Consider the following 25541-nt stretch of genomic DNA (forward strand, 5'->3'; position numbering starts at 1 on the left):
TGGATGGATGAATGAATGAATGGATGGATGGATGGATGGAGTGTTGTACAAAAAAAAAAACCAACGTCTGTCTTGCATCTTGAAACTGAAAAACATTTAATCTTTCAAAGATTCAATAATCGAGCGACTTCACTGTGAAACGCAGAACATTTCTGTCTGAAATACCAAAACCGCCAAAAAAATGTACATTCTATCGGGGAAGAATCTCTCAACGACCCTAAATAATATAAATTCTGACCTTTCTTTATTACAGTATTTATTTTTTTAGCAGATATCTCAACACTTTTTTTGTTTAAATTATTCTGTGCACGTCGGTGTGAAAGAACCACACCTGTGCCAGGTGCTAAGGCTCTGCGGCTTTGCAGTCGGCAGAATGCGGAGGCCTCCGAGGCCTCGTCCTCTACACGTAGTCGTCGTCCACGGGTTCTCCAGGGGTGTCGCAGTGATGCAGGAAGAGTATCGTCACCCTGCGAAACACTCCCATCCTGCTCTGGCGCCGCTCCGAGATCTCCTCCCCGATGGTCTGCATGCAGATGTCGGCAGACAGCTGGCCTTTACGTCGAGGGGCGTAGATCGTGGCTGGCGGAAGAGAAGATTCCACACACGCGGTCACCGCGTTTAACGGTCGACCAGAAATATGGCTTTTATTTTGTGAAAAACTCTCATGGGAGACGTATGGAGGACCAACAGTGCCAAAATTAAATAAAGACAGTCATTAAAATTTGAATTAAATACAAAAATGTGTTATTAATTTATTAGAACACCAATTCATTTTATGGAAAAATATATATAGAATTATTTCACTACTTAATTCATTATCTCATGGTCCTGTGTTGCAGCGCTTCATGAACTTATTGTGTCTGTCAAACCCGCCTATCAAAGTTGGTGGGCGGATCCTAACACCTGATTGGTTGCCCTGCACATCAAGTCAAAGCAAATTGATTGCGGATAATTGGTCGCAGAGTGCAGAAATAACTCCGACAATTTCATTAAATTCCTCTTGCTTCACACGCCGCTACATGCTCGGAGTCAGCTGGTCCTGATTCCACCATCGTATATCATTTTTCAAAATAAAATTGTTCAGACTCAGATAATGAATGAAATGGGATTCATTGAACAGAAGTCTGGCCCGGTACCAAATGACCCACGGACCGGTGGTTGGGGTTAGCCCCGCCCACCGTCTCTGATGGGCGGGTTCGACAGATATAATAAATTCATGAAGCGCTGCAACACAACCATGAAATAATGAATTAAATAGTGAAATAATTACATATGTATATATATATTTACATAAAATGAATTGCTATTCTGATGAATTAATGACACATTTAAATAATTATTTAATGACGTATTTCTCCATTTAATTTTGGCACTTTTGGTCCTCCGTAGGGATGCACTCACTGCTTTCATTGTCTTCAAAGTCGTAGCGTGCGTAGGAGTTGGGGTCGGCCGTCCTCAGGGTCCTGAGCCAGGGGAAGTCCGTCACCACGTTGTAGGGAGCGTCGTCCACCACCCCTGCACAACGCATGAAGACAACACAGCACGCGACTGAAGACCAACATCGCTTGGGCTCTTTCTTTTTTTTCAGTTTCCCCTCCCCCCCCTATGAAGGTTGTCAGTGCTGCAGGTCATCGCAGTCTTGAAGGTTGCATTAAATTATGGTCTGCTTCCTCCCCACCCATCCTACTGCCTTACCCTCCAGTGTGTAAATATCCCGGCCCCAGGGGTATCTGGGGAACTTCTTCACGTCCTCCTCTGTGCGGGTGGCCTCTGGGAAGAACTCATTCTTGATCAACTCTCTGAGGAAGAGGCCGAGACAGAAGCAGGAGGGTTGCATCAGTACTGAAGGCTGAGGTCAGGGGTCAGGGATCAGGCAGCGGCGGGGAAAACTTTTTGGACTGGTGGGGCCCCAACGATGGGTTCTAAAATCTGACCCGAGGGGCCGGAGCAGCAGCAGCAGACGGAGTGGAGAAAATAATATATCATGGGGGGTGTAGAGAACGTGCTTTAATGTCAATTGTGAAAACGAAGAAAAGCCAGCGTCTTTGCAGCCCCACGCTGTTTGGCTCTTTATTGACACGACTCTGAAAACACTGGGCTACTTTCAATGTACAGGTGCTACCCAGAACATTAGAATCTCCTGAAAAGGTTGCAGTATTTCTGCAATTCAACTTAAAAGGTGAATGTGACATATTATATAAAGGAATAATATGCAAATCAATATATTTCAAGTTTTTATTTCTTTGCATTTTGCTGATCAGGTCTTGCAGCTTAAAAAAAAAAAAAAAACTCAAATTTTATAATAATTTCCTGAGTTTGTGGCTTTGTGGTTTTAATAAGCTGAAAATCTGAATCAGCAAAGTTACAACAAGGAACTGCTGGAGACGTCAATGTGCGTGGAATGGCTCAATACAATGTGTCGCTTTCATCTTTTATGTTGAATTGCCAAAATAAAACAACTTTTACTTAGATATATTGAGACGAGAGATATTCTCATTTGTCAGGTAGTTCCTGTAATTTCTTCAACTTCTGCGGGCCGGATTAAAAAGCTCAACGGGCCACAAATGGCCCCCGGCGCCGTAGTTTGCCCACGCCTGGCCCAGACAGGAGAGAAACCATTCCAACAGGCTTCAGCACAGCAGGTGGTTGTTCCTTAGCGTGCTAAAGCTAAAGCTAAAGCTAAAGCCTGCTGGTCCCTCTCTTCTACGCAGTCATGAGCCTCTAATGCAGCACTTGCATCGCAGCCGTGTGCAAACTGTCTGAGAGCGACAGAGAAGCAGGAGCAGAAGAAGTCGTCGGGGCAGAGAGAGGACGACGCTGGGATTCGGCTGCAACTCACTGGCTGATGTTGGAAATGGTGTCCATCCAGCTGCGAATGCGAACTTTGTTGCGTATGTTTGGCGGGTTGCTGAACTCGTGCACCAGGGCGATGTGGTAGGGGTACGGGCCCTGGAAGAGCTGGTGCTCCAGCGTGACCGTGTCAATCTGCGAGAGGGAGAAGGAGGGCGGAGTCAAGCCATGGCAAAGACAAGCCGGAGGACCGCGGCTGGGACCGCAGTCACAGCTTGTGAAGCTTCGCACCCGTTCCAATGGAAACGCCTGCAAATTGCAATTGTAGCTTTTTTCGTACCTGTTCCACAGCTAATAGCTCATCATAGCTAACTGAGTGGGAAATATCATTGATTGGATATAAAGGCAGATGGAGCATCTGGTGGTGAGTGCTACTGAGGGAGCTTGAGATTTTTTTTTTTTTTTTTTTTAGTGGTAACGATGTTAAATAGAGGAAAATCGGAAAAATCCATTTTCCTCTATTCCGGGTTGGCGCCTCTAGGCTACCGTAGCCCCACCCTCTCGAGAAGCTGTTAACTGGCTACCTTTACTGGCATCTGCACTAGCGAGCCACAGCAGCTGTTCAAACCAGGAAGTGATTCTGTTTGCCTCCCTCACCGCTAGCTGGGAAATTATTTTTCCGAAGTCGCGTAAAAAACACGCGTAGCATATTTAACGCTACAAAAAACGTTAAATATGCATTTTTTTTTAAATCTTGAATTTCGAATGGAAAATTGAGTTTTCAGAGAATAAAAAATAAATAAATAAATAAAAAAAATCGGGATTTTATTTTGGATGAAAATGGCCCAGCCCGAGTAGCAAGATGTGAAAGCCAGGTGTCCTGCAGTACCAAAGGCTGACACTGGAGAAATGAAACGGATGTAAAAAAAACACAAGTCCCAGGAAAGTGAGATCCCTTCCCAACGACAGACACCAGAGCCAATCACGGCTCAGCCGCTGCAATCGTCCCAGAGCAACTCCGCAAGATGTCAAGCCGCCTACCTGATGCATGGGCCGCATGTAGATGATGCGGTTCCTCTCGGCAGGTATCCTGAGGATCTGATCCAGGACCTGCTCCATGTCCAGCTTCTTACACTGAGCAAAATCAAATCTGTTTACAATGGGGGCGCTTTCTACCCGCAGCTGCTTCAGCACTCGACACCTGGTGGCTGGAAGAAGCAACGACACAGAGTCACACCGGTGGCCTGCGTCTCTCCACACCAGGCAGTTCTCTCTTGTCTACGCGTCACTGTGAACAGCTGAAACGTTGAGGTCAAGGACCCGAGCCCCAGCAGGTACCTGTGAGTGTTTCCAGGTGGCGCTAAAGTGCAGACACGGAGATTTTGGCGCCCTTGCTTAAGCTTAAACTTACCGTGGATGAAGATCATCTTGGGGCAGTCTTTGAGGACCAGGTCGGTGATTCCACAGTTGGTCAGCGTGATGCCCACCAGGTTCTTACTCTTCAGAGTCAAAACCTGCACAGACCAGAGGAGCCGGGGTCTCTCACGTGGAGCCACAACAGCAAAGCAAAGGCAGCGAAAGGAGCTTCAAACACAGGAGTAACAGAGGAAGGAGGACGACTGTGCCATCGATGCAGGGTTCATTCAGGCCGTTTGGAGCGCTGGTCCAAACGGTCCGTATGAACCCTGGATTGGAGAGGTGTTTGTGAGAGACGACACTGGATTGTGCAGCAGAGGTTTGTCTGGGAGTCAAATTTAAAAAAAAAAAAAAAGATTCTCTTTCTGTCCCCGTGTGTGACTTCACCTCGGCCATTCATTCACCACAGCGCATCCGTGTTAAGAAATACGCAGAGAATACAGCAGTTCCATCCGTGCGCAGCTTCCTTTGCAGTACCTGTACATGGTCGTCTTCTGTGACTGGGTCGGAGGTGCTGGTGGATTTATCGGCCATTCGTTTCCTCTTCACTGCCAGTCGGGGTTTGGCTCGAGAAAAGTCTGCAAAAGCAAACAGAAACTCCGTGTGGTGTTACAGTGAACTGCAGCCGCAGCTGCGAGTTGTGTCTCGTATGTGGAACTGAATCCCACAAAATGAAATAAAGACGTTTCAATCTAACTTTATCTGACCGCTGTTGTTCTTTTCCTGAAGTGTGCATACATTATTTTTTTCAGCCGACGAACCGCGAACCCCAAAACACATGACTGTGGGAACACGCGTGTTGAATTCCTACCTGTCTCAGGCAGCAGGGAGACGGAAGACAAGCGCGTGCAGGATCGGGTCAGAGGTCGTCTCGGGACAAAGTAGTTGCATCTCTGCTGCGTCGGTGGTTCGGAAGAAGCCCCCGAGTTCTGCTCACCGGCGCCGGGCTGTACCGCTCTCCCAGTGTCCAGACCGGCGTCTCCCTCCTCCCTGGCCCTCTTCCCGGCGCTCCGTGCTTTACAGGAGTCCTCCGTGGCGTCGGAGGTCGCGGCGGCGCCGCTCTCCCTGCGGGGGGTCGGCGGCCGCCTGGACGCCGCTGGGTCCACGCCTTCCGCGCACGCAGCCCGAGCTCCGTCGGCGGTCCGGACGCTAACTTCTGGAGCGGCGGCGGCGGCGGTCTTCCCGGCGCCGGGCCGGGAGCCGGTTTCCTTACTGGAGCACCTCTTCTTCTCAGCGGCGGCCTTCATGTCGGCCTTGATCTGCTCACTGGTCACCTGACAGCTTTTCTCGCAGCTTCGTTCTAGGACGGCGGCGGCGGCGGCGGCGGCGCTCTGGTCTGCCGAGGCTGGCGGCGGCGCCGGCAGCTTGTTGCTGCGCCGCACCGGAGTTTTCCCTTTCCCTGTGAACGCAGCATCACGCCAGTCGGTCACAGACCGTGGCTGCGTCTCAATTCAGCCTCTGCATCCTTCCGAGGCTGCATTTGAAGGAAGGCTCCTCCCAATTCCCAGGAGTCCGAAGGACGCTCCAAATGCGCCCTCGGAAATGCGCCCTACTGTTAGCCAAGGCTGCACCCAGGATGCTTTGCATACTGCTGCAAAGCATCCTGGGAAGTCAGCTAAAATTAGCGCCATCTACTGGCAAAGACACCACGTATAAATTTAAGTGAAGTGAAATTTCACATCAAATATTCAGTTTTCAACGCAGGGTTTTTACTGATTTCATCCAACGCCATCGTTAGCTGGAGAACCAACGGTTAGCTTGATGCTATGAAAACGTCACTTCCGGGGTCGGCCAGCAGGAGGGAACGGCGGTGACCCAACCAGGAAATATGCCGACGGCCGGACCGTCCCGCGTGGTTACCGGGGAGGCGGGTTGCTTCGGAGGACGCATCCTTCAGAAGGAGGACGCTTCCTTCCAAGGACGCAGACCCTGAATTGAGACGCGGCCTGTGTGTCTTCTGGGTTGTGCAGGTACCTTTAGTGACAGAAGGTGGCTGCAGCCTGGACGGTGGTATTAGTTTGGACACGGAACACTCGTCTTCCTCGCTGTCCGAGTCCGACGCCACTTGTGGGTACTGTGGTGCAGACACACTGGTGGATCTGGAGTTCTGGACCAAGCCACTGGGACCTGGTGGGAACAACGTGCAGCTCTGATTAGGGTCGTTCAAGGACACACACACACACACACACACACACACACACACACACACACACACACACACACACACACACACACACACACACACACACACACACACACACACACACAGCACCTGCTTGCTCCTCATCAGGAGGTGCAGCAGCTTCAGCGAGGCCGCTGGGACCTGCAGATGCATCAGATTCCTCCACTTTCAATTCTTCTTCTGCCCCCTTGAGGGCGATCTGAGGCACCACCTCCAGGTTTGCCTGGTCCAGCATCACCTCCTCTTCCTCCTCCTCCTCCAGTCGACCATCCATTGGTGCTGAGGGGAAAAACAGAAATATATATTTATATATTTTACTACTAGGTATAGTTTTTTATTTGCTTTGTGTGTGTGTGTGTGTGTGTGTGTGTATATATGTATATACACACACACACACACACACACACACACACACACACACACACACACACACACACAGAGACACTGTGTATATATGTATATATACACACACACACATATATGTATATACACACACACACACACACACACACACACACACACACACACACACACACAGAGACACTGTGTATATATGTATATATACACACACACACATATATGTATATACACATACACACACACACACACACACACACACACACACACACACACACACACACACACACACACACACACACACACACATATATATACACAATGGTATATACTGTATATGTACCATTGTGTTCCTGCTCATCCTGGTCCAACTGCTGCCTCTGGATGTTGTTGTCATTGTCGTGGTCAGAGCTCTGGTTACTGACCAGGGCAGAGGAGACCCCGATACCAGTGCCTGCACTCAGACCCACCCTGGCACAACCCTGCAACCAGGAAGAAAAAAAACACACAGGAAAAAGAAGAGAAGGATTCACTCCATCTTTAAAAAAAAAAAGAACACATGCTGAGGAATGCTGTTGAAGAATTATTCAAGCAGGGCTGTGCGATGACTCGATTTTAAATCGAAATCAGATTTTTGTTTTAATCGCAAAGTCGATTTTCCGCTCTCACGCTTCCGGGTCGGCGCCTCCAGGCCACTGTAGTCCCCCTCCCACCTGGAGAAGCTGCTAACTGGCTACCTATGTTTGTTCACTCGCACCTGCAGCTGTCCGAGCCACAGCAGCTGTTCAAACCAGGAAGTGATTCCGTATGCTGCCCTCGCCACTGCCTGTTAGCAAATTATTTTTCCGAACTCGCGTACGACACGCACTCGTCCCGTTTTTGTGGCAAATTTAACGAGATTTACCGGCAAAATTTTTTTTAAAAATCGAAAATCGGGTTTTCAGAGAAAAAAAAAAATCAGGATTTTATTTTTGTCCAAAATGGCCCAGCCCCAGATTAAAGCCTCATTAAGTACTCGGTATCAGTGAGTACTGCAATGCAGGTACTGATACTCATTCAAATGACACATCTGCTTGTGTGTGTGTGTGTGTGTGTGTGTGTGTGTGTGTGTGTGTGTGTGTGTACCTTGGGTGGTTCTCTGAACATCTGGTCCAGGCAGATGAACTCCAAACTGGGCAGTAGCTCCACAAACTGGGAGAAGGATTCCAGCTTGATGGCGTGACAGCGGACCAGCGTGAGGTCCACCAGGCGGCTCCACCGAGACTGATCTGGCAACCGAGAGCAGCGACGTCAGCGCTTCTGCCAGCCGGTCCGAAAGGCTCACAGTGGGACCGCATCAGACGCGTGTGCTTTGCTTTCACCTGTAATCCACTGGTGAGGATTGTGAAGGTGAGGACAGTTGTAGATGAGGAAGTACTTGATGTTGGCGAAGACCTCGTTGACCATCTTCAAGCCGACGTCGGTGATGATCCCCGGGTTCTCGATCACGTCGGCCAGGCCGCACTTGACCAGCTCCGAGTGGCTCATCTTGCCTGGAGCGACCCGGACACACAAAGCACAGCGGCTCACTGGGGACCTTCTCTCCATTGTTCCACATTATTCCATTAAAGAGGACGTGATCTGATTTCCCAGGCACAAATGTGTTCTTGTTGGCATCGAATGGCAAAAGCTTTGCTTTTTGTCATGCATGAGAAACATTAGACATGTAACATATTTCATTTGAACACGTCGACATCGGTCATGTTGAGCGAGGCTGGGAAGACGGGCGAACAAGACGATAAAAGGACACCAAAATACATCATGCAGAATGCACTGGAGTTAATACACTTAGCCAAAAAGAAGCGACTGACATTGTTGTTGGAAATCGTCTACGTAGCCCAAATGCAGCGACTCAAACCGAGGGAACTCTAGTTCAGCCATTTTCAGAGCTGAGAAGACTCCGTCTTTTGTTAGTGAGGGCTGAATACGCAGCTCATGAAGCCTGTTAGGCACACAGAAATGACAAAAGTCAAACAGGGGTATTTTTTTTGTGTGTGGGTCTCACCTCTCAAAACATGGGTTTTCGTATCGTCATCTTTATGTCGTGTATCATATTTCGTGACAATATTGCAATGAAAATAGCAAATCCTTTAATATTCCTAAACACTAGTTTGACTATTAACACAACGAATCAATTCAATTCAATTCAATTCAATTCGACGTGATTGCCATGAACACTGGGAGGGAGGGACGAGCTGTGGAGTACCTGCGAGCAGCGGTGATGATGAGGTAGCCCAGGTCCACTTCCAGGGCATTCTTACAGGCTCCAAACACGATCGTCTGCAGGTTCCGGAATCCCCCTGGAGACGCAGAACAGAGAGAACAGAACAGAATGGCAGACGGAGCAAAGCAGAGGCCGACACAGACAGACGGACAGGCAGACACACAGACAGCCATTCTGGCTGCCAGTTGTGAACTACAAGCCTCAGATTGTAATGTTATTATCACTCGGAGACCGAGCCTGGCAGTACACAGAGCAATTTTAGATGCTGAAGTTTAGCCAGTTTAACATCGATTGACTCAATTTAACGTTACATAACTTAACACTACTTAACTTGACTGGAATTAACATCAAGCAACTTCATTTAATTTAATGTCATGAAAACTGACACAACAACTTAACATATAATACATCAAGGAATTAAACATAATTACAATTATATTACATAACTTAACGCTGCATAACGCAACTTAATTTAACATTACAGAACTTAATTTAATGTCATGAAAATTAACATAATTACTTAACATCACATAAATTAACGGCATATTATTTAACTTAAGTCTGCATCACATAACTTAACACTGCATTACTTAACTTAATTGAACACCATACAACTTAACTTAATCTAACATCACCTAACGTAACTTAATTTAATGTCATGAAAATGAACATAACTACTTAACACCACACAGATGAACATCATATAATTGAACTTAACTAGAGATTGGAAGCCATTGACTCTGCGTCGCTCACTCATTTTCTCCATTAATGACAGACTAGGCCAACAGACGAGCTGCCAGGCGCTCTTCCTACCTGACTTCCAGCTGTCCTCCACCACGTGTTGGATCAGCCCTCCCAGGAAGGGCACCCGCACCAGTTCCAGCTGCTCCAGATGCTGAGCCGAAGCCAAGCCAGTGATTAACGGGACATATTTCAGGGAGTTTGTCGGCCCGGCACAGTTCCTCATGACAAAGGTCCTCAGGCTAACGCAGAGGAAGTCCTTGAAAGGCTGCGGCTTGGTGAACCGGACCCACTTCAGGTAAATGTGGCGCAGCATGGACACACAGGGGATCTCTGGGACGTTGACACCTGCGAAGAAAACAAACAAACAAAGATGATGTCAAGTACGTTGAACAGCAAAAGTATTTTGGAAACAGGCACAGCATGGCCAGCAGGACGTTCTGCTGTGCTGCTGGATTCCACTCACCTACGAGATGCAGGGTCTGGATCTTGGCAGTGATGGGAATGCATAATTTGTTTTCGGCGGGAATTGGAAAAGCCCCATTACGGTTGCGGAATTTTCCTATGATGTGAACGTGAGGCATGTAGTTCCATATGGCTTCCACCAGCTCCAAGTGGGACGTCTCCACACCCTGGAAAAAAATCAGATTGAAAGCCACAAAGACCTTCCTTCCCCCCCACCCCTCGTTTTCATTCATCTAAATACATATTTCCCTCCTTCCAGCAAAAGCGTCTGATGGTTCAGTGACTTAATGTGCCGTGGAAAATAATCCAGTTTCACCTAATAGGTCTACATTAGATCAGATTAGATTAGATTAGATTAGATTAGATTAGATTGAACTTTATTGATGCCAAACTAGACTGTTGCAGCAGTCAAAAAGCAATATACAAAGTGAAAATAGAAGAATAAAAAATAAACTATACATAAACTATACAGTAGTTACAAGATATACAATAAAAAAGAAATCTGTTGACGCTGTTGAGCCTCTAAAACAGGCACAGGTTTCACACTGAGACAGTGTAAATAAATGAAAAGGCCGTACTGTCATTATTAGGCTTTTATTTTTTTTTGATAGGGTGCCATGCCAGTGAAAAATGTGCAGTGGCTCAAAATTGTATTTATTTTATCATTTTTCATTAATAAATAAAAATGTTATTTCATTAATTTTTTATTGATAAAATAAATTTTATGAATTTGGCAGTGTTCTTGAAGTAAAATCAGTCATTTTATTATTCGCTATTATTGAATATTTGTTTAAAGAAGAGAATGAGCCTGCACACTGACCACGAGACTGGGACAGACTTGAAGAGCCTCCAGGACTCCAGGAATGCTGAAAGCCTGGTAGCCTCGCACTCGCCTCCTCTCCAGGTACCGAGGGTGGAGGCCGTACAGCTGCTCCAGGTCCGGGATCTTCTTCAGAAGCACCAGGAAGCTCCTGTCTGTAAACCCTTCCAAATGGAAAAGACCTCCTGATGAGATTCAATACCAGCCTCCTCCACCAGGGCTCCGTGTTTGCGGTCATTGGCGCTGGTCATACCTGATGGCATGTACTCCCACCAGCGACGGGCACACAAGTCCACCACTTTGACCACGCGCAAGTACAAGTTCACCGCTTCCTGAAGCTTTCTGGAGAGACATTCCATGCACATGATGTCCTTCATAGGCAGGTACCTGAAACCAAGAAGAAGAAGAAGAAGAATTCCAACATATGTGACAAACTGGGCTTGTGATCAAATCATATGACAAGAAACAACACAATGAATGAAACTCTACAATTCTTCTGCTTGTCAGCAAGAAGAAGGAGGAGGAGGAGGAGGAGAAGAAGAAGAAGGAGAAGGAGAAGGAGGAGGAGGAGGAGGAGGAGAAGAAGAATCTGAGATGTACTATTATGAAGTAGTACCTGAATATGTGACAGAGTACTTCATGAGACAGCTCATTCATGTAGTCTTTGGGCTCGCTGGATCTGCAGCGGCGATCCCAGCTGCTGCTGCTGCTGCTGCTGCTGCTGCTGCTGACCACAGGCTGGAGGTCAGTGGCTTTCTTCCTGGGACTCATTGGCACGACGCTGTGCATTCTGAAGCACACAGACCCTCTCTGCCACCGGCAGTCTGCACTATGTCACCAAACCAGGCCCGGCTGTGGAGACATGGCGTCAGAAAACCGGTCAAGTCTAGTGATTTTTAAATTTTTAAAAATCACAGACACAACCGAATAATTTTAAACAGACACAACCGAATACTTGTGTCTACAAGTTCTCTATGAAACCGCAGCAACCTCGACTTTGCTTAGTTTGGAAAACAAAGGAGAAACACGCCTTCAGCCGACCAGTCAGCACACAGGAATTCAAAGCATTATAATGGGATGCTTTTTTGTTCACACATTTAAAATATACTTATATATACACACACGCATGTACATATGTATGTGAATATACATATATAAATAAATATGCATACACACGTGTACGTGTGTGTGTGTGTGTGTGTGTGTGTGTGTGTGTGTGTGTGTGTGTGTGTGTGTTGTCAGAAAACACACTTTAAAGGATTCTTGGACTGACAGAAAACATGTATTGCCTCCAAAAATCAAGCAGTCAACTACAGTCAACTACAGTAAACTATTCTGAGCTTCTTCTCTTTGTTTTTCAATTTCATTTGTATCAAAACTGATGTTTCTTGCTTTTTTTTTGTTATAAAATCTCTAAAATAATAATAATAATAACTAAAAAAAAAAAAACAACAACAACAACAACAACAACAACAACAACAACGATGTCTCTTTGTCTTTGAATTTGGATGCATTGTGAAGATTGAGTATTGTCTTATGTCTCTCTATATCTACATCTATACGCACGCACCTATGGGGGTCTCAATCGTTTCGTCTCTTTCTCTCAACACAAAACAAACCATGACGAAGAAAACACGTAGTTTTCGACGTAGGGCGTTTTGTCCTCAGTGGGAGTGACGTCCTGCCTCGTGGCAACACAATTGCGATGACAAATCCATGCGTTCGTATACAACTCAAGGACGGGGCAGCAGATAAACAACAACAACAATGTGTGTCTTTCCTGTGTCGGAGGTCTTTTCGCTTGCGACCCATTCCTGCTGCTGCTGCTGCTGCTGCTGCCGCCCCGTTCAGCGCAAGTCAGGCGCACTTTTGCACTCATTCCAGCGCAAAAAAAACAACAAAAACACAACCTTTAGGGATCGTGTCACGGTTGCACAATTACCGATTTATTTTAAATAACAAAATAAATCGAATAAATGTGAGACGATCGCTGTGTGTGTCTGGTCAAAGAAAAGATGCTGTACAAACGGACGTATTTGAGAGTCGTCAGCTTTTAACTGTGTCGAATATGCGAAGCCGTGTTGTTTTGGGGAATTTACAAAAGGATTTCACAAAGTTGACAAGCTTGTAAAGTTCAACCTCTCCTGTTTTAACAAAAGCGTTACCTGTTCGCAGTCCAACAGCAAGAAATAACCACCAAACAAAGACGACGGCTAAAGTAGTTTAACACGGCGTGTTTCGCTACTTACCAGTCAGCTTGTATTTAGTTGTCAGGTTGGGAAAATGCTCATTTTACATCTGATTTATTGACGAAACCAGCATCCCTCTGTAACCCCCCCCAACTTCTTCTTCTTCTTCTTCTTCCTCTTCTTCCTCATCCCCCGTTTCTTCTTTGGTGTTTAACGGCAGTTTGCATCCGTGATGTTGCACTGCCGCCATCTGCTGGTTCCCGATTGAACAACTACTTTGTCCATTAACCCAACCGTGGCGGGCAGGTTCTTCTCTGCTGCCCTTAAAATTCTTAGAAATGTACAATTTCCCGTGAATATGACAATAAAGGTTTTCTCCATAGTCTGTTCTTTTCGCATCATCTATAAATATCCACTTGGTCGCGTTGCTTCCAGTGTTGTATATTACGATAGAGTTTTTAATCCAATCATATTTCAGCTAGCTTGCGGTCAGCTAGCTACTAGCAGCCTCCTGTTCGCTGTAAGGGGAAGGGCCACAGTTCGTGGCGGTGATCCTGGAGGTCCTGGACACAGTTCGCGCATGCCCAGTCAGTTCTGTATGTCATCTGTACTGTGGATGGCTATGCCAGATTAGAGACAAGGACCAACATTAAAAGTGGACTTGGGAATAATTGAATTCACATTCCCCTTAAAACATCTCTAAAGGTCTAGTGTGTAAAATTTGGCCTGATTTACGATTTTTTTTATTTTTTTTTAGATCTTTTTTTATTTATTTATTTTTTACATTGGTAAAAGCTAAATAAACTGCCAATAAATACATTAAAAGTGTGTACTTAAAGTGCAATAAGTCATTTGGTTTTCCTACCCATAGATTGGTTCTTATTTATATATAAGAACACACACAGACCAAGGGTTTTGCTCCCAGTTAGCTTCCACTGAAGAAGGTGGACGAGGCATCCAGCTTGGTGTGTGCAGGCCACTGTAGTTCACTGGCAAGCTCAGTAGAGGATGGGTGAGAGGGTGAGGGCTGCAAAGTAACCACTTCAAGTCTCCAAATATCACACTTAACCAGTGATGTCTCCATTATTCATATTTTGTCACAAAAGGAAGTAAAGAAAGCTCAAAGACCACATGTTGTTCTTTGTTTATTTGGTCATATTATATTAACATAAACAATTTGATGAGGTGATTCTCAAATCAGTGCTGCAAACTATTTACATCTGCTTTGCAGATGCAAAAAAAAAAAAAACAACAAAAAAAGTGTCATGCACCGTCGTTTATTTATTGAATCTGACTTGCGTGATTGGACAGAAGCGCAAGACTGGTGATTATTACAAAGGATCGGACCTTTGTATCGCTGTTGGGCATAAATATAAAGCACAGCTATTTCCCTCCTCTGTTGTGAACTGGAACATTTACTGAGACACATTGTGAGTCTAGAAAGGGTGACAAAACGTTAGAAACTGAAAAAGCCCAGGTGGAGCTTACAGAGCAGAACGGGAGGCGGAGTCTATGGAGCTTGGGCAGTTCCTAACCCAACTGCATTTGCATAAGCAGACAAGAGACCGACGACCTGTCTGGTTTCAAGCGTGAGCCTGGCTTCTTTCAGCCAGTCCTCCAGCACTCTCCTGGCCTCGCCTCTCAACTGGTTCACCAGTTTAGCCGCTAATTCCAAATCCCCGCGCTCCAGACAGTAACTGGCGTACGCCAGGAGATTTATTGGGTCTAGATCTTCGCTGCACAGCTGCCGTGGCGGCGCCACCTCTTTATCCTCAAACAGCAGCGCCGCTTGAAGGTAGGACAATAAATACTGGTACAGGGAGTTGTGGGACACGTCGATGAGGGCGACCCGACGCGCCAGCGGCCGCAGGGCATTGAACTGGGCCCGGAGGAAGGACTCGTTGTAGACCCCGCGGTTCCGGGATTCCTCCGGTAGGGCCTGCGAAAGGGCTGAAGCGAAGCTGTCGTCGTCGCAGTTGTCTTTCACGGCCTGGGCGGCGCTCTCCAGCGCCACCGTTGGGTTGTCGGTGTTGGGATTTTTAAAGACGTAGTTAAGGGCATCTACAGAGAGCCAGAGATGGTGAGCTTTCCGGGCCTCCTCTTCTGCAACCACATGGCCTGCAAGTAAAAAGGGAGAGGACGTACAAGACAGAATTATAAATATGAGCAAGTCGACGCATTGAAGTGAAGAAACCTGCCGATCCAATTTGAAATCTCCTCGCCACAAACTGGGTTCTGTGCCAGTGTCGGAATGAGAACGGCTCAGCCAGAATGCTGCTGCTGCTGCTGCTTGTGTTCTGACGAGAACTGGGACAAGAAACAGAACCCGATCTGTTCTCTTTTCCTTGTTTCCCACGTTGGTTGTGGTTCCAGTTCAGAATAGAGTTCAAAACTCTTACCAGCAGCCGCATTTCAATTCAATTCAATTCAATTCAATTATTTGAATTATTCCAAAATTTGTTTGTGAGCTTCTGACGCAGTCAAACCTTTTGAAAATATTTCATGTCGATGATCCAGGCTGAGTAAAGTTTCATGGCTGTCGGAAAAGGGTTTTCCACTGCTGCATGATTTGGTGCGAGTGCAGGTGTGCATCTTACTGTTGATAGCATCCTCCATCCCTTTGAGTCTGGCATAGGCTGCATTCATGTCCAGGCTGAAGTTGTCGAGCTGTTCTTGGCTCAGCTGATGGTATTTGGTTTCCTGTTCCAGCATTTTACTGCTCAGCACCTGGACAAAAGCAAAGCAGGAATGACAGGAACCTTGAAAAACTGACACCAGTGAGAAGAATCTAAAGAATCTTAGAAACTAGAAATACGACTCAGAACGTGTGCTTGTGTGTGCGTAAACAATTCTATAGATATAGATATACACACATTAGGGCTGGGTGATTTTGATCCAAAAATAAAATCCCGATTTATTTTCTCTGAAACCTCGATTTTCGATTTTCTAAATTTTCATAGGTAGCCAGTTAACAGCTTCTGGAGGGTGGGGTTTGGGGGGGGGGGGAGAGACTACGGTAGCCAAGAGCCGCCAACCCGGAAGCATGAAAGAGGAAATCGATTTTATAATTTTCCTCTATTTAACATCATTACAACTAAAAAAAAAATCTGATTTCGATTTAAAATCAATTAATCGCACGGCCCTACTAAACACACATACATACATACATATCTAGACATATATGAGACACGTCCTGCATCCAGTCCTACCTGCTCAGCGTCTGCTCTCAGCTCTTGCTCCTGGACCTTGAGGACGTCTTGAACATGGTCCATGTGAGCAGCTGCCTGCCGTCTCAGCTGGGTCCTCATCTCCGCCTCCATCACTTCCCTCACTTCCACAAGCTGCAACGCACAAATCACAACACATTTGTAACAAACAACTGGATTAAGTTTTGGAAGAAAAAAAAATAAATGTAAACACACTCCTGATGAGGTTTTAACACAGTACAACAGTGCAAAGCGTCAATTCTTGCCAAGCTGCAATGGAGTTCTCTTTAAACTGATAGATAAACTCCAACAAAAGCAGTTTCCTTCCCACTCGCCTTCCCCTCCTGCTCCAGTCGAGACTCCTCCTTGGCGTGCTGCAGGGTGGTGCCGACCGCCTTCTCCAGCGCCCTCTGGTGCTCATCCTTCTGCTGCTGCAGCGCGGCCTCGATGTGGATCTGCTCTCTGACTCTCTGCTCCGCCAGCTCTGTGTTCAGCTGGTCGATGCGACGATGCGCGTGAGCGATCAGGGCGTTCAGGTCGTCCACGGACAGTTTACCGGCTGGAAGACGAGCAAACACGCAGCGATGTCTGGTTGAGCTCAGAGTCAACAAAGGACAGCCAGGTTTGTACATTCTAGCATGTACATTACTGCAATAGTGTGAGATAGGCAGATAGATAGACAGACAGACAGACAGACAGGTAGGTAGATAGACAGATAGGCAGGCAGGCAGGCAGACAGACAGACAGACAGACAGACAGACAGACAGACAGACAGACAGACTTACTGAGGCCCTTCCAGTTGGCCTGGATCTCTGGGTGCAGACTGCTGACTTCCCTCTCAAACTGGAGCTTGGCTTCTTTCACTAGTTCACTATACTGGGCCACAATTCTGGCTTCGGATTCTGCAGTTTGCACCTGTGCAAAGAGAAAGACGCACAATTGCTTGGATCCTCCTCCTCCTCCTCCTCCTCCTCCTCCTCCTCCTCCTCCTCCTGGTCACGTGACCCAGCACGTCACGTCCACAAACTCACTTTAGTGACAGCTTTGTCCAAGTCCACCACCATGTTATGCAGATTCTCCTCCGCCGCTAAGAGCAGCGGGCGAACGGCGGCGACCTTCGACCCTTTGAATGTGTCAATCGCAGACTTGAGGTCGGCCAAGACTTCACTGCAGGAAGAGAAGGCAGGACAAACGGGCCATGACCAGATTTTAATTTGGAGTGGAAGAATCTTCCAGTTGGGATTAATCAGACTGCGTTCAGACCAAATCAGTCGTTGCAATGAAATTGAACTCATGAGCTTTCACATTTGGCCGTGGTGAAGGTTGCCACGCAGGATTGAGAAGCTATAGAGCGACAAGAAGACTGCAGCAACCATTCAGTTGAGCTGGGCTAAACTGAAGGTGCAGTACGAGTGTGCGGTGAACGGTGTTGCTACAAACACTGCGGCTGCACGAGAGCATCTTCTCCTTTGTCGTGTATGGCAAACAGCCAAAAACATCAGTATGTCATCAAGAAACTGTTTCATTACAACAATGACAAAGCACTGACTGACAATAACCATAAATAAGTTGTGTGTGCACGTGCACGTGCACGTGCACATACACCTGTGCATGGTCTTACTTTGCCTTGGACAGAGCCTTCCCAGCATCATCCACTGCAGAGGTTCTTTCCACGATCGCAGCTTCCAGTTCTTTCCACTGGGCAGACTTCTCCTGGGCTGGCACCTGAGTTCACACACACACAGAAATACACACATGTATATATATATATATATACATGCATACATAAACATATATGCATATGTGTGTGTATTTTCATATATATATATACATATAAATATTATTTTTTTACACACACACATATATATACATACATGTACATATATAAACATATATATATGTATACATATACACACACACACACATATATACATACATACATATATAGAGATACACATACATACATATATATATATAAATACATACATATACACATAAACATATGTATATATATGTATATGTATATACATATACACATAAACACACACACACACACACACACATATATATATATATATATATATATACACACACACATACATATATATATACACATGAAAATACACACATACATGAGAGTGAGAGTTGTGTGTACCTCTGCTTCCATGGCCACTTTCAGCTTGTTGGTGTGCCGGATGATGGCCTGCAGAGCCGCCTCCTGGGCGCCAATGGCTTGAAGCGTTGCTTTAGCCGAGGACGCCAGCGAGTCCTCCAGATTGGTCGACACCGCTGCAAACGACAGACACAAAAAGCAGCAGCACATTAGTGCCACGTCATGGCTTCAGGGCTTTCGGCTTTTAAGGTTTTGCTGAAGATGGACGTTTGATGGAAACGCAGCTGCTGTGAGTTGAACTGACGGCAACCTACACGTTAAGACGTCCGTCTCCTCCTGCTCCTGCTGGGCGAGTCGAGCCGTCACTTCTTCGGCCGGACGTTCTTTCAGAGCTTCCTTGACCACGGGAGACTCCTCGCTGGCGTGACCCTCAGCGTGATGCTCGCAGTCTTTGCACTCCGCTGGGTGGGAGGAACAAGAAAAATGACAAATGTCAAGTGCGACCATTACAAACCAAACAGTAACTGATAATAAATAAATCACTAAGTTTGAGTGCTGACCTGTGACCGCTGCTCCCTCTGTGTCGAGCGGAGCTGGAACTGATGGAACCTCACCGATGGCTGAGATGATGTGAGTGGCCTCTGCTGAAGCCTCTGAGTGGGACACAAACACAGCAGGGGAAACAACACTGTGAAGCAGCGCTTGGCTTGGGGCAAACACTGATTATCCATTAGTGTCCAAACTCCATCATTAGAATGGAGTCGAAACACAACCTGACCAAGCAGGATGACTATAAAGGAGAATAAAAAAACATCAGAAATGAGACTTTGACAAAAAATTTTTTTAAAGAATCCTCAAGTCAATTCAATCAGCAAATAAAGCAAATACATTCATAGATGATTAATATTATTAAAGATACAACCAACTACTACTACTACTACTAAGAGTGGGAATCACTAAGTACCTGACAATTCAATTTGATTCCGATTCAGAAGGCTACGATTCAATTAATTGCGATTAATCGTGAATCGCGATTTACCACATATTTCTATTTCATATTTCTAACCACTACAGTCAGAAGACTTACCCTCAATGCTCTGTGCAGGCTGAGGGGAAACCGCGCCGGTCTCAGCGGCAGGAGCTTCTTTCGCCTTTTTCTCCGACTTGGCGGAGGGAGTCCGCGCCTCTTTCTCCAGACGAGACGGCACCTGCTTCGGCTCGGTCTGAACGAGATAGAAATCGTCCCGCAGGAATTAAAACACGACGAGAAGCCAGACAGCACGTTTCATCTTCAAGGTGACCACTGGCGTCTTCAAAAGAAGAAGGTGGAGGTGGACGAGGAATCCAAGTTTGGGCCGTGCAGGCCACCGTAGTTCATGGGAGAGTGAAAAAACCTGCAATCTGAAATGTAACCACTAGATGTCGCTGTTTCTTCTCCAGAATCTCTAACTCTAACTTTATTTGTTTAACAAGTGAATGCAATACGCTTCCGTAGGAAATAGCGCTCTTATTTTGCATATATAAAAAAAAAAAAACGGAATTGAAACGCAGCTTGTGTGTTTTTATCCATGGCAACCAACACCACTGACGTCGTCACAAGCTGAAATTATCACACACACACACACACACACACACACACACACACACACACACACACACACACACACACACACACACACTAGTGCGGAACAAAACAGCTTTGTGATGGACAGCGCCATCATCTGGTGCATCTTCTCTGTGTGAAAAAGCTTCTTCGAGAGGTCTTTAGATCTGTCGTCGTTTATTCTGAGTGGCTGCTGCGAGACGACAGATTTGATTCTGACCTTCAAGACGGGAAGACTCCCGACCCCAGGAGGCGCCCCCAAGGCCAGGCTGAAGAGCCGGTCCGAGTAGGGAACGTTCTTCTCCACGGCAGCCCTGAACTTGTTGTCCCATTTTGCATAGAGGACGGTACCTCCGATGCCGCCCCCTACTGTCAGCAAGCCCACAGCGATGACTTTGCTCGGTCCGCTGTCGGAACAGAAGGCAAATTGTTTGACAAAGATCTCGACAGCTTCCATTTTCCAAACATCAGGCTGTGAAGGAAATGTTTGAAGATTCTGCTTCATTGTTTGACACGATGATCACAAAGACTGAACCACCTTGCCCCCCCCCCCCCAAGCAGACCACCAATATTATATGAAACTAAGGTGCCTTTAGAATGAACTAATGCTTCTCATTAAGGATCTCCTGAGCGTCGATACCTTTCAATACAATGACAGCAAAGAAATGTTGGTCCTCTGATTCAGGTGCAACTTTGCTTTGGTTAATTTTCAACTGACATTAAAGCAACGTGTTTTATTCATATCGCATGATGTGTTTGTTTTTTTTCACCGTGACTTCATGACAAGGCAAAAAAAAAGAAGAAAAAAAAAAAGGGGGTCCAGAGTCTCCAACCGGTACCACAGCCTTAGATCACCAAGTTTGTTTTTTGTTGAATAATATTATTATTATTAATAATAATAATAATAATAATAATAATAATAATAATAATAATAACAACAAGACAAACGTGGCTTTTACAAGACGTCACTAAAATGACGTTGTCGTAGGAAACACTGCACGTGCGGACTGCGCAGCATATAATACACCGACTGTATGAAGCGAGTCAAAGTGAAAGCGCTGACCCACGATAATGTACTCGTGCGTGCGTGCGTGCGTGCGTCACCTGGCCTGTCCGGACGTGTAGTGGCGACAGTGCTGCAAGTTGGACGGGCTGGGTCTCCTGAAGATCTTCTGCAGGGAAGGCCGAGTGTCAGACAAGAGCGCAACGATCACATTCATTCATTTACACTGTTTTTGTTTGTTTGTTTGTTTGTTCGTTTGTTTGTTACAATGTCTTTGTTTCAAAATAAAATGACAGATGACTAGACGTGTTACCAAGCATGCAAGGTTTAACCTGGACAGCGACACACTGTCATTTTGCGAGTGTCATAGTAATCTAATGTGTTTATGCGTAATGGTACAACAATTCTAAATCAATGTCATTTACTACAGACTTGTCCTGGGCCATTATTACTCAGGCAGTCTAAAAATACAAATACATTTTTATTTTTGTAGCTTGCTTTTCCATTTGCGACGTATTCACAAACGCCACAACGTTCGCCTAAGCTAGCAGCTAATAATGTGGATAAATGACAACAACGTGTCCGTCTTACCGGGGCTGTGGCGTTAGCGCTTCTTAAACAAGCCCTCAACATGTTGCTTGGATGAATTGTCCAAATCTTGCTGACTTTAACCTTCACCCAACACGCAGAAGACTGTTTTGTGCTTCGTCTTCTTCGCCCGTCTTGTCTTCTTCTTCGAGTGATTCCGAGCGGGGGCTGTATTGACCAGGCTGCCGTAAATGCTGCCCTCTAGTGCCGTAAGAAAAAGTGTTAACGTTGACGTATGAACTACTGCGTGTGATGCGTCGAATTACATGTAAAATACAGGAATTCCATTCAATCGAGTTACCTTTAACCGTCTTTTCTACTTATGTGTGCATTTATTTTGTAATTTGTTATTTTTTTATGGTTATGATTCTTATATATTGTATGTAGAAAAAGGAAACAGAGTTGTTGTTTTTTTTTCAAGTCTTTATCAAATTTTTATTTTATTTTTTTTAAATTCAAACAATGACAATAATTCATACATAACCATATCCAGTCTCTTTTTGCTCCCTATGACACATTTTATTCGATAACACAACAATAAGCAAGTTTGTAAAATTCTTTATTTGTGTACCTGCATTTTATTCTTCCTCTGGAAATATATCCGTAGTCTTTTTCCTGTCTGTTCTTATGTGTGACTTAAGGATGCAGGAGTTTACGATGGACAGGTGTTGTGCATTAGCCAATATACCACAATACCAAAAACAATGGTCATAAAGCAGAGCTTTAATTCAGACCTCTCCAAATTCCTACTGGCTGGCATGGACCTGTATGCTGGCTTTTCCCCAGAGATTTGTATTTAATATGATAAATTGTATTATTACAAAATCCTCGTGCATTTTGCCATATTTAATTTTCGGTATCCCCCTTTTAAAGGTTGATTATCTGTCACTTTAATAAGCAGCCTGGCAGATGGCGCGCGTTTCCTCCAGTTCATTCCCAATGATTCCCCTCAACCCGTCTCCCTCTCAGACCCTGGGGAGAAAGTGTGTCATTGTCATGGCTTGTGTAACCCTGTTGCCTCTCTTGGCTTTCCCAGTCTTGCCGAGGCCGACGTACATGCCGGGATAGGCGGCCGATTCGTAAACGTTGTAGTTGTTTGCCAGGAGATTCTCCGAGAATGTGCATTCGTTGCTGAAGTGTTCCTGGAGAGAGAGGATGAGATGAAACACAGGAGGAGATGAGGGACGCGTCAGTGTTGAAGACCTTCATCTGATGGACTCCTCATGACATCAGTGTGCTCCAGTCTAACCCCCCCCCCCCCCCCCAGCTGCTCAGTCGGTCCACAGACAGGTACAGTAAAAATGTGTCCGGTGTCCAGGACGTTTTTAAGGCAACACGACAGCACAAAAGCTGTGCAAGCAAATGCAACCTGAAGGCTGAGTCTCCATCAGACAATCTGGATGCAAAGACTGTAGTTTGCATGTTCTCCCAGTGTCCCAGTGGCTTCGAGCTGGGTCCTCGTGCTTCTTCCCACAGTGCAAAACATGCATTTGAGACCGATTGGGAATTTGTCTAAAAATCTAAATTGTGTGTGTGTGTGTGTGTGTGTGTGTGTGTGTACAGTTGGTTTTCTTGTCTTTCTACGTGGCCCTGCCATGAAACAGCGACTTGTCCAGGCTGTCAACTGCCTTCACCCCATGACAGCCGGGAGAGGCACCAGCAGAGCCCTGCAACCCCGAGCGCAGGAGGAAGCAGGTTCAGAAGATGGATGGATGGATGGATGGATGGAAGTATAGATGGATAGATAGATAGATAGATAGATGGATGATGGATGTATAGATGGATGGATGGATGGATGGATAGATAGATAGATAGATAGATAGATAGATAGATAGATAGATAGATGGATGATGGATGTATAGATAGATGGATGGACGGACGGATAGATAGATAGATAGATAGATAGATAGATAGATAGATAGATAGATGGATGGATGGATGTATAGATAGATGGATGGATGGATGGATGGATAGATAGATAGATGGATGATGGATGTATAGATAGATGGATGGATGGATGGATGGATGGATGGATAGATAGATAGATAGATAGATAGAGTTGAGCTCCTACCGAACCATAGAGCTTCCCTTTGTTGTTCATGGCTATGAAGAGATGACTATGCACCCCGAGCAGAGTCACCACTCCTCTTTGCACTGGGGAAATTTCCAGGAGGCCTAAAAAAAAAAAAAAAAAACATATGAAAGTTGTCGGAAAAATGCACATAAGTACTTCAACATTCTTCTCGTAACAATATTCTGTCCATTTTCAAGAACAAAAACTAAGAGCACCACAATCCTGAAATGCCCGAGTTACATATTTGACGTATCTGGTGGGAATGACGACGTCATAATAAAAGCCACGTTTAAATATAATGGTAAAATATTTCAATGAAATGCAAACTTTTTCTGCCCTGTTTGAAAGTACAGTTTGAGAAATGAGCTGCAGTCGAAGACACTCACTGTATCTGTTCTCGTGATGAACGCCTGTGATCTTGCCAGTGGGTAGAACCTGAATGTGGAAGCCGATGCCGATGTTACAGTAGAGTCTCCGCTGTCTCTTGATGCCCAGAAGATATTCTTCATCTGTACTTGTGGCTTCCCTCTTGCTGCAGCAGGTTCTGTTGCCGGGAGCGACTGTCCCTTTGTTTTGTGTCGTCTGTCCATGACTGCTGGCAACTTGGAGAGGAGCGAAGAAACTGCACAGAACGATCCCATAGAGAAGCAGGGGGCTCCTGGACCGGGGCGACGGCATCGTCCGCTTGTCAACCTCCCGGAAATTGAACTAATAGGCAGCTACTGTATCAGCCGCGCTGCTGTAACACGCACCATTCTTTCTGTTGGAGCCAAGACTTGCTTTGAAGAATCCTTCCAGTTTGAGCATCACAAAAAAGAAAGAAGAGAAGAAGTTAAAAGTCAACGCTGTGAGCTGAAGCATGCTGTGCGTTCAAGCCCGGCTTCCCGTGAAAAAACACTGCAACCTCTGGAATCTCTGGAAAGTCGAAGAAAAAAAAAGAATCCGAGTGATCTGCGAGAGAAGTCGTCTGCACTCGTGCGGTTTGACCCCTACCACCGGCACCTCCACGCGCATCCAACTTATATTGGCCCCGATATGACATCACACCTCCGACCGTCTGTGACTCATGGATGGTGTGACACAAAGAAACAACAAGTAAACACAAACAGTGGTCAGTCGGCGCTCTTTTAGAGAGTCGGCTTCTCAAGGCTCACGAAGAAAGAAAATCAAAAGTCAAGAATAAAATGAATTCAATTTATTTTGTATTCAGAAATATTATAAAAAAAATATATCATTTTGGAGTGGACATTTAAAAGAGGCAAAAAAAATCAATAAAAAATAAAACCTCTTAATCGGCAGACAATGATTATTCAGAAAAAGACATAAATAAACATAAATAAATTGACTGGTGGGTGGCACCCTACACATGTGTGGGAGAGCATGTGATGACGCTAACGCTAACTGATTGAGCCCAGTCTAACTGTAACAGTCTAACTTTAACTGGTTGATTGAAACTGATTCCAGCCACTCATGATGAATTCATGTTGGTTTCACCTCAGTTTCCACTGAAAATCCTTCAATGGAATGGAAACTCAGTTGACTGTCCTTTCAGTTCAGTACAGTTGGCTGTGAGTCTCTTTCTCATTCGCAGAATGTCACTGAACAAACTCCCCTGCTTGGTGACTGTGCAGATAATAAATGTTGTGTGGCATTTTGTGCGTCAGTTGCATCACTCATGTTGGGCCTTATGGAGGAATTAGCGAGGGAAAACAAAGGGGACGGAGCATGTGT

The 25541-nt window shown here is 45.6% G+C and overlaps 3 protein-coding genes across 4 annotated transcripts; all 3 read right to left on the reverse strand.

Moving 5' to 3' along the window:
• Positions 1 to 72: 72 nt before the first annotated feature.
• Positions 73 to 13442, reverse strand: fbxo38 (F-box protein 38). Its single transcript, XM_076048080.1, has 21 exons — positions 13284 to 13442; positions 11651 to 11886; positions 11288 to 11421; positions 11035 to 11198; positions 10216 to 10381; positions 9822 to 10097; positions 8991 to 9084; positions 8596 to 8726; positions 8107 to 8277; positions 7871 to 8013; positions 7089 to 7227; positions 6479 to 6667; positions 6181 to 6333; positions 5018 to 5605; positions 4684 to 4784; positions 4202 to 4304; positions 3832 to 3998; positions 2840 to 2985; positions 1696 to 1799; positions 1402 to 1515; positions 73 to 579 (listed from the first exon to the last, which is right to left on the reverse strand). The coding sequence occupies exons 2-21, from the start codon at positions 11821 to 11823 to the stop codon at positions 401 to 403; spliced, it is 3435 nt and encodes a 1144-aa protein (XP_075904195.1). The 5' UTR covers positions 11824 to 11886; positions 13284 to 13442; the 3' UTR covers positions 73 to 400.
• A 913-nt stretch (positions 13443 to 14355) lies between these two features.
• Positions 14356 to 21897, reverse strand: immt (inner membrane protein, mitochondrial (mitofilin)). 2 transcript variants are annotated; one of them, XM_076048030.1, is made up of 14 exons: positions 21740 to 21897; positions 21250 to 21317; positions 20366 to 20552; positions 19630 to 19765; positions 19103 to 19195; positions 18857 to 19003; positions 18585 to 18718; positions 18051 to 18154; positions 17461 to 17596; positions 17215 to 17344; positions 16765 to 16988; positions 16433 to 16564; positions 15821 to 15950; positions 14356 to 15341 (listed from the first exon to the last, which is right to left on the reverse strand). In XM_076048030.1, the coding sequence occupies exons 1-14, from the start codon at positions 21779 to 21781 to the stop codon at positions 14734 to 14736; spliced, it is 2271 nt and encodes a 756-aa protein (XP_075904145.1). In that variant the 5' UTR covers positions 21782 to 21897; the 3' UTR covers positions 14356 to 14733. The 2 variants fall into 2 exon arrangements, with proteins under 2 accessions (XP_075904145.1, XP_075904146.1); XM_076048031.1 differs by having other exon boundaries at positions 21250 to 21314; positions 21740 to 21887.
• Positions 21898 to 22518: 621 nt separating this feature from the next.
• Positions 22519 to 24681, reverse strand: LOC142902749 (fibroblast growth factor 4A-like). Its single transcript, XM_076048155.1, has 3 exons — positions 24197 to 24681; positions 23808 to 23911; positions 22519 to 22878 (listed from the first exon to the last, which is right to left on the reverse strand). The coding sequence occupies exons 1-3, from the start codon at positions 24486 to 24488 to the stop codon at positions 22702 to 22704; spliced, it is 573 nt and encodes a 190-aa protein (XP_075904270.1). The 5' UTR covers positions 24489 to 24681; the 3' UTR covers positions 22519 to 22701.
• Between the last annotated feature and the right edge of the window lie 860 nt (positions 24682 to 25541).

This window comes from Nelusetta ayraudi, unplaced genomic scaffold (assembly GCF_046127955.1).
Source record: "Nelusetta ayraudi isolate G7.1 ecotype Tasmania unplaced genomic scaffold, CSIRO-AGI_Nayr_v1 ptg000097l, whole genome shotgun sequence".
Classification (NCBI taxonomy): Eukaryota; Metazoa; Chordata; class Actinopteri; order Tetraodontiformes; family Monacanthidae; genus Nelusetta; species Nelusetta ayraudi.

Bases quoted from the DNA above. Each gene is read 5' to 3' on its own strand.
- fbxo38 (XM_076048080.1), bottom strand. From the start codon at position 11,823: ATGCACAGCGTCGTGCCAATGAGTCCCAGGAAGAAAGCCACTGACCTC. The intron at 8,727-8,990 runs GTACTCCACAGC...TGTGCCTAACAG, and splicing joins ATCATCACCGCTGCTCGCAG to GCTTCATGAGCTGCGTATTC. The intron at 4,785-5,017 runs GTAGGAATTCAA...TTGCTTTTGCAG, and splicing joins CTCCCTGCTGCCTGAGACAG to ACTTTTCTCGAGCCAAACCC.
- immt (XM_076048030.1), bottom strand. From the start codon at position 21,781: ATGTTGAGGGCTTGTTTAAGAAGCGCTAACGCCACAGCCCCG. The intron at 19,196-19,629 runs GTAAGTCTTCTG...TGTCCCACTCAG, and splicing joins GCCTGCACAGAGCATTGAGG to AGGCTTCAGCAGAGGCCACT. The intron at 16,565-16,764 runs GCGAGTGGGAAG...TGTGCGTTGCAG, and splicing joins GACTGGAGCAGGAGGGGAAG to CTTGTGGAAGTGAGGGAAGT.
- LOC142902749 (XM_076048155.1), bottom strand. From the start codon at position 24,488: ATGCCGTCGCCCCGGTCCAGGAGCCCCCTGCTTCTCTATGGGATCGTT. The intron at 23,912-24,196 runs GTGAGTGTCTTC...TTTTTTTTTTAG, and splicing joins TCATCACGAGAACAGATACA to GCCTCCTGGAAATTTCCCCA. The intron at 22,879-23,807 runs GTAGGAGCTCAA...CTCTCTCTCCAG, and splicing joins AAGGGAAGCTCTATGGTTCG to GAACACTTCAGCAACGAATG.